Genomic DNA, 8581 nt, shown 5'->3' with positions numbered 1-8581 from the left:
TTCATTGCATACTTGGGAATCCGTAATGGAAATTTCTTTTGAGGCTGTAGAAATAGTGACACATATTCAATAAATGACCTCATTGAACTTCAATTTCGAAATTGTAAGCAACGTTCTGAAAATCAGCTCAGGAAAGTGACCAGGCCCCGCAGCCAGTTCCCAGGCCGAAGAGTTCAACCAGTCCGACCAATGGGTCGGGTCGGTGACTTCATCATGCTGACATCAGCATACCAAAAATAAATCATAATACCTAAAAAATTCAATTACAAACTTTAATAACTATTGCAAAATCAAACTTTATAGATGATTACAAATTCAATATCAAAATTCATAAAGAAATATACCAATTCTCATTACATCAACTCCCATTTCACTCTCCGGTCTCCAGCTAAGCTTGACAGCAAATAAAAAAAAGTCTGTTTCAATTATAAAAAAAAAACAATCCATCAGAAACAAACCTTCATCCGATCCATTCACAACCAAATTCAAAGAAATTTAAAATAAACAATATTGATAATGATGAAACTAATCCTAATTCTCACCAAAATCATTGATCCATGTGTGTGCCAATGCACTTTTGTGGGCATTATACAGGGAAACCTCAATATAAAATTTATTGAAAATCTATGAACACTACAAAGCATGATGAAATGCCAGTGAGTTTGCCTCCTTTGTGTGAGAAACAATGAAACAATAAGCACGAAAAAGAGAGAAAGCAATAAGCAATAAGCAACAGCAGAAACTGATTAATTCACTCATATGCTTATGAGTGGACCTGTGATATTAATTCAGAGTAGAAGTCTGGGAAATGGTAAAAGATTTGACCCTAATAAAACCAGCATGAAGGTTATGACTGTATAATATTGTTGAGTTGAGTTCTGATAATTTAAACTCAAGTATTACATGAAGGCATTACATGTTACAACTTACAAGCATTGGAATAAAGAATTCTTGACTAACTAGAGTAGTGTTCTGTTTTGTATAAATTATAATTAAACTGAAACAGCAACCACCTGATATAAGATATTAAGCAACTGCATACCTACAAATGGTTCTATGACGGATACACAAAACTATAAAAGAATACACCCTTACTTTACATGTTTTCCTTGCATTCTCTACCAAATTTTCTTTATTTTCTAGCAAATTGTCTTGAGAATTTTTTTTACTTTTCTTGTTCCCCCTTCCATTTTCTACCAATTGAATCAATTTCCTCGACATACCAACTCAACACCCAAATTATAATATACTTCAACAGAAACAATTAATTTAACCACAAAACGAAATCAAAATCATTAACCAAAAAAAAAATTAAAAATCTGAACAATATATAATGATAATTAATATCTTAAAAGCCCTTATACAAAAATCTGAACAATATACAATAGATAATTGATATCTTAAAAATCTGAACAATATATACTTCAACAAAAACAATTAATTTACTCACAAAACGAAATCAAACTCATAATGGAAACAAATCCTTATACAAACCCAATCAACCCCGAAACTATATACCCTAAAACAAATCAACCAGAAATCAAATAAAAAAAAAATCGCAGACGGTTAAAAATCCTTGAATCCATAAAGAAATTTCGTAGCAAATAAAAAAAAAAATAATGATGTACTTCATCATGAGCCTGAAGAAACTCACCCAGTAGAAATCGATTATTATGTTCCCAGATTAGACGAACCAGAGTAAAGATCGCAGACGGGGGGGAGAACTGAGAAGAATGAAGATCGGGGAGAAGATGAAGATTGGGTTTGAAGATAAAGATGGAAATCGGGCAGAATTAATCATACCCAGCAAATTTAATATATAATTTTTATAAAAACTAGAAATAAAAAAGATAAAGATTGTATTGTTGGTCCAGATTAGAAATAAAAACTATTTATAATTCTACTTTGCACATATTGCCCATCAAACTTGATCGTAGCTTAAGTAATTACCTGTGGCTTGTGGGCTGATAGTTATTGCTCTCTTTGCACATATTGCCCATCAAACTTGATCGTGGGGATGTGAGAGATCTTGAGCCAGTCCTCGCCTGTTCCTTTGTTGTATCGTTCAGTTAGAATAGGACATTCATCAATGACCAAGTCCTTGAGGGTTGAGAGAAGGCTATGTGGCAGTGCCTTTAATTTTGGGGAGAGATTAATAGACAAGGTAGCAAGACATGGCATGAATTCCATTCCCATATTTATATTCTCGCAATCCCACTCTTCCCAATTTTTCATGTCCCAAAATTCGAGTGTTTTCAGTCTGGGAAAGAGAACAGACGATGAAGATAATGATGTCATCTCGCTTTCTATTCCCCAAAATTCATTATTCACTTTTTTCAAATTTTTCATCCCATCTATACATAGTAATTCAAGGGATGGCGATTTTCCCAAATTATGCAAATGCTTTATGTTGGAGCAACCTCTAGGACGTAACACCTCCAATTTGGCTAACGTCATCCAACTGGAGGGAAATGAGTTGCCTCTGTAGCCCTGTATTACCAAATCATTTAAATTTGGCGGTGGTTGTGAGGCCTTAAGGACTAGTTCATCATCCTCACCTGATCTCTCCCCTGCTTCACGTTTATCAAATCTTAATATCAACTTAGAGAGGTTTTTCTTATTATTAAATACTTCTGTCATTTCACCTTCCCTTACATTTGTCAAATTTCCCAACCCTCTTACTGTAAGCCTCCCTTTAAGATGACTCAAGTTTTTCAATCCATCGAGACTACATGCTTTGTTATCATGATCACCACCACCACTTATAACGAATTCATCTAATCTTCGAAGACCGGTTAATTTCTCAATCCCTTTCGGCATGTAAAGTAGTGAAAAATCAAAAATATCTAATATCAAATACCTCAAGTTTACTAATTTTTCCATCCCTTGAGGTAATACTTCAACCTCACATCCACAAATATCTAAAGTGTGTAAATTATATAATTCACACAACCATTCAGGCAATATTTTTATAGATAGTTTAGACAATTTCAGATACCTTAGATGTATCAATTTTCCTATCTCTTTTGGGAGCACTTCAACTCTAGATTCAACACTTAACTGTAATGCCCTTAAACATGTAAATTCATCAAATAACCTTGACAAATCATCACTAGTCAAATAATTGCCACCATAAATATATTTATCACTAATTAAGAGACTACGTAGCTTTTTGAATCTAAAAATAGATACAGGAAGTGAAGCCACTCCATCAAGAATTAATTTTAAATGACGAACTTGGACATGAGAAGAGTTTGTAAATGGGTCTTCAACACCATGGACTTCCACACCAAAACATTCATTGTTACTAAAAAATTGCACAAAATCATGCACTATATCATGCATCTTAACTATTTTAGTGTTTTCATGCTCTTGGCCAAAGAGAGATTTAACTTTATTAGTGTTTTCATGCTCTTGCAAGAGAGACCGTGTCACTAAAAACTCAAAATACTCTTTACCAGTTATCTTCCTTTCCTCATCATCTTTTGCTAACTCAAGATAACCTTGAGCCATCCATAAATTAATCAATTCATCACTCTCAATCATATGATCTTTTGGAAATACGGAACAATATAAGAAACACCATTTTACCATTGGAGGTAAATCATTATAACTCAACATTAAGGGGGATAAAAGACCTTTTTCAATCTTTTGTAGTTTCCACATCTCACTACCTAAGATGTATTGCCATTCTTCTCTAGTGTTTTTAAAACGCAAGAGACTCCCAATAGTCTTTGTAGCAAGAGGCAAACCCTTGCACTTCCTTACAATTTCTTTACCAACTTCTATTAATTTTTCACATTCTTGAGGAGATCTTCCACGAAATGCTATCCTTTCAAACAACAACCAATTCTCCTTATCAGACAATTGTTCAACCTTAATAATATTTGAATTAATCATAAGGGCTATTGACTCCTTACGTGTGGTTATTATAATTCTACTTCCAGGGAGGCCATTCTTTAAACAATTATAGAACAGTTCCCATTTCCTATCATCTTCAGTCCACACATCATCTAAGACGAGAAGAAATTTCTTGTCTTTGATAGATTCATAAATTTTTTCGATAAGAGAATTAAATTCTGCTAAATTAGAGTGAGTGCCTTCTAGAGCTTCAAGGATAGCTTTGGCGACCCTAAACTCATCAAAAGGATCTGATACACACACCCAGATCCTTTTATTAAAATTGTTAATCACCTCATTATCATTGTAAGCAAGTTGTGCAAGAGTTGTTTTTCCAATTCCTCCCATCCCTACTAGTGAGATGATCTGGAGGCCTTGTTCACTACTCTCACAAAATAACTTGTTTACTAAATAATTCTTCTCATCATCTCTACCACATATATTAGATACATCAATAATAGAAGTAGTATCTACTTGCTTATAATGAGGTTTCTCAACAACTTGAATCTTGTTAAGAGAATACATATCTTTCTGTGTTGCAACAGCATCTAGTTTTTCATTTATTTCATTTATCTTGGTTGCAATGTCACAACGTAAAACAACTTCTTTGAAGCCAAAGCATGGAAAGGGAAAGAAGCTACGTACCTTCTTCTGAGGGGCAAGAGCGTTATGTGAATCATGACCTCCCTCAAATTGCAATTTAATGATTGCAGTGTTCCACTCATCCAAGACATCTTCGACGTCATAACATACGTCTTTGAGCCGATCTAACCAAACTCTGACAGCTTCATCCTTCATTTGTTTTTGCTCTTCTTCAAATAGCACAGCCCGAATGGCTCGAAGACTGTGGGTAAGCTTGTCAACTTGTTCGTCAACATCCCCAACTAGATTCACTTGTTTTCCAATCTGTTGAGAAAGAATTGAAGCCAGCTGGTCCAAGGCAAAAGAAACAATTGCTTCAGCCATACTCAGAGATTGTAAGTACTATTGAATTGCTTATGGTTTTGTGTTGTGATTGTGAATTTTGCGTCCTTATATATGTTGCTCAGATGGCAAGTTTTATTATATAATGTTCCAATCATTTTGTATGATCACGTCAATTTATTTATAAAATTCTCATATATAATATTATTCTAATTGACCAATGCTCCCATTTAAAAATTTAACTTATTAATTTAGTTTATATGAATCGATCTTATATTACTATGGGCTAGTGATTGGTCACAAGTCATTCGTCAAGATTAATCAAAACATTAATTATTCTTTAAGTTCTATTAGGATATTATATTGTTAATAACATAATTAGGATCTTAATTACCTACCTTCAATTTTTATTATATATTGCTAATAACATGAATACCACCTTAACCTACCTTAACTTTTATCTACCTTAACTTTTATTGGTTAGGATATATATATTTTTAATAACATGATTAGGACCTTAACCTAACTTAAATTTTATTGGCTAGCCAATTCATGGGTGATCTTAATTCAAACAGTTATATAAAATGTTTACGCATGTGGCCAAATGACAATGAGTCAGCACTTTATCTTCCCACCAGCCATGCCAAGCAGTGACGGACAATATTTGAACAGTCCTACATTGGTTTAGTAAAAATCACTAAATAAATTAATGTATCTTGTAGTTTTTATAATAATGCTAGAATATAAAATTTTATAATTTATATATTAAAGCTTTTTCTATCACTTTCTATCAATATTTCTAGGATACATATATAGTCGAAAGGGAAGAAATTACTCAAGTGCTCAACTATTGTGATAGTGAATGCTGCCATCCCATCGATTATATATATATATATTAGAACTTCTCTATAGTTATAATGTTGAGATCAATTAAATTATAACCTCATTGTAGTAATAAGAGATCAATTAAATTTATTACTAAAAGGAGTATATAATTATAAGAATTATTATTTTGATTTCTTACTTTATAATTCATGTTTTAATAGTATTAGGATTTTAATTCATTGTTTTAGTAGTATTAAGATAGTACGGAAATTGATATTAAAGAGTTACTATAAAATTGAGTGATCAGATTCGAAAACTTTACTATACTAATTAAATGGATATTAATATCTTCCTCAATCATCTAAATGAGCAATAAGTCATGTATGTTTTAACTAAAGAAGAAATTTTTCTTGAATTAGACAAGAAGAGGAAGAAGATAATCCTAAGAATGATAAAATGAAAATACAAAAAATTTCATGCCAAGAAGCTGTAATCATGCTTGAGAGCTAGAAATATTTTGGCTTCAACAAGAAGGTGTCCATGTTGACGGCTTATTACGTATCCGCAAGATACAAGATATGATAACAACTTTAAAGCATAAATCATTATCCAAAATAACTTTAGATAAATATTTTATTTCATCTTAAACTTTTAATATAACATACCATATTTTTTTGTAATATACAAATAATTATTACTATATAGAGGTAAGTTCCTTAAGACGAGATCTAAAAAAATTATAACTTATTACAATACGAAAGGGAGAACAACTTTTTCACCCCCAAGGTTTGGCGGAACGACACTTTCCCACCCGTCAAGTTTCAAAATGACATTTTCCCACCCTCCATTAAATTCTGTTAGTGTTTTCCGTTTTGAAGAAGGGTAATATGGTTAATTTACATCAAGCCGCAAAAATAAAAAAATAAAAAATTGAAATCTAGGGTTTAGTGCTGAATGGTTGCCAAGTGAAGTTGACTTTGAAAAAAAAATATCAAAAAGTTGCGTATCTTTTTCTCCCATATTCTGTTGTAACGCTCTCTCTCCTCTAAAACTAAAGTGACGCTCTCTGAAACTGAAGCACTGCGACCTAGAGCTCTATCGTAACTCTCTCTGCTCTCTGAATCTGAAGGTTTTCTCTCTATTCTGTTGTAACCCTTTCTTCTGCTCACATATTGGCTTCTTTTCCAAATGCAATTGCCTTCTATTTTGGTATCTTCTTGGGCTGATCATGGCAGTGGTTTGAATGCAAGACAATTCCGTGGATATTTTGTGTTCTTCCTATTCTTCAAAACTGAAGCGATTGGGAACTTAAGGTTTTTGTTTTATGTTAAACTCTCGAGGTTCAGTTGATTTCCATAACTTTAAATTCTTGCATCGTGCTGTTGCATAACCATTTGGTTCTTCTTACAAGGTTCAGATACACCCAGTGGTAGTAATTTTTAACAGCATGGTTTTGTTTTGTGTCTTTGAGTTGGCTGATTCATTTGCATAGTTTTTCAAATTTTGACATAGGGTACTTTGTTCTTGTACACTGTACTTCTGTGATAATTTGACATTACATACAAGTCTATTGGCGATAATTGTCACTTTTATAAAGTGAATGGATTATTCATTTTAGGAGTTTGGTAGTATTTTAGTATGCTAATAGTTTTATGTGACATTTTGAGACTTTTTTTTTTTTTGTGTTAGAAGTTTTGCGTATAACCTCATTGAATAGACTTGTGGTTTTTGTTCATATATCAAATATGTGGTAACATATGGAATGAACTTTAAATGCAGAATCCTCATATACTTTTGTGTGAGGCTCTCTTAGATCAAGTGGTTGAGTTGTTCCATTGTTCGCATAGTGCAACTTTGGCTCTTCTACCATTTGATTGCAGAGACACACAAATAAGAAAAAAAAAAAAAAAGCACGTACTTATTTACGGAAACCTTTTTGAGATAATAAAAATAAAAAATGAAGAAAAAAGCTCTTTAAAGTGGCAAACAAGAGTTTGGACATCGTAAAAGTAAGCTTATGCCACTGGTTTTCTATTTTCAACCTACAGTCGCTTGAGAGTAGAAGTTTGTGGACTACTGTGCTTTCTTTTTTTTTTTTTTTTTTTTTTTTTTTTTTTTGATTTTTATCAACTTAGGGGCAGGAAGGTTAGGATGTTTTTTTAGAAATAAGGCAATGGCCTAAAGTAAATGTTTTAAACATACAATGAGGATATGATGGATGAGTAGACCTGGCAAAACGGGTCTGACCCCCGGGTTGACCGTACCCGGTAAATAATATAGGGTATGGGTCCAATTTATTAAACCTGTTTTTTAGACCCGTACCCGTACCTGGCCCAAAAACAAACGGTTTATACGGGTGAACCCGCGGGCACCCGTATTTGCAGAAATGAACTTTTTCATTTTTTTGAATCCCTACTTTTTTCACGCCTTCGCCATTCACTCAACAGTCACCACAGATGCACTCACGCCTCTCACTCTCTCAGTCTCATCTCATCTCAGTCATCTCTGATCTCCACTCTCATCTCATCTCTGATTTCTCACTCTCAATTCTCAGCAACCTTATCGCGGCCGCATCTCAATCTCTCTCATTCTTCTTCGTCTGAAGTTCAACTGAATCAACTCCCTATCTCGGTGTCTCCATCTTTGATTAATAGTCAGTTCGTCACTCATCGGCTGGTAATGAATCCCTAACCCCTAATTTGTGTGTTTGTTTTTGTTTTTTTTGACAGATTTTGTGTTTTCTTTTTGTTTGAATGGTTAATATTTTGTATTTTAATTTTTGTTTGTGAGATTAACATTGTTTACACTTATATTGTTGTCTGGTTGAGTTTTCCCTGTACGTAGATCTTTAGAGTTGTTTGGGTTGAGTGTGTTTGTGTTTGGGTGAAATCTGGCCAATACGTGGGTTTATCTCCCCTTACAATGAAAGATC

The 8581-nt window shown here is 33.3% G+C and overlaps 1 protein-coding gene across 1 annotated transcript; it reads right to left on the bottom strand.

The window, feature by feature from the left end:
• Positions 1 to 1971: 1971 nt before the first annotated feature.
• LOC116128219 (putative disease resistance protein RGA1) lies at positions 1972 to 4866 on the bottom strand. The gene has a single exon (XM_031413912.1). It carries the CDS (start codon positions 4864 to 4866, stop codon positions 1972 to 1974), a length of 2895 nt encoding a protein of 964 aa, XP_031269772.1.
• Between the last annotated feature and the right edge of the window lie 3715 nt (positions 4867 to 8581).

This window comes from Pistacia vera, unplaced genomic scaffold (assembly GCF_008641045.1).
Source record: "Pistacia vera cultivar Batoury unplaced genomic scaffold, PisVer_v2 Contig198, whole genome shotgun sequence".
Lineage (NCBI taxonomy): Eukaryota > Viridiplantae > Streptophyta > Magnoliopsida > Sapindales > Anacardiaceae > Pistacia > Pistacia vera.
This window is presented reverse-complemented; position numbering and strand designations above follow the sequence as displayed.

What these genes read in the sequence shown, in the direction of transcription:
- LOC116128219 (XM_031413912.1), bottom strand. Translation starts at nt 4,866, where the DNA reads ATGGCTGAAGCAATTGTTTCTTTTGCCTTGGACCAGCTGGCTTCAATT.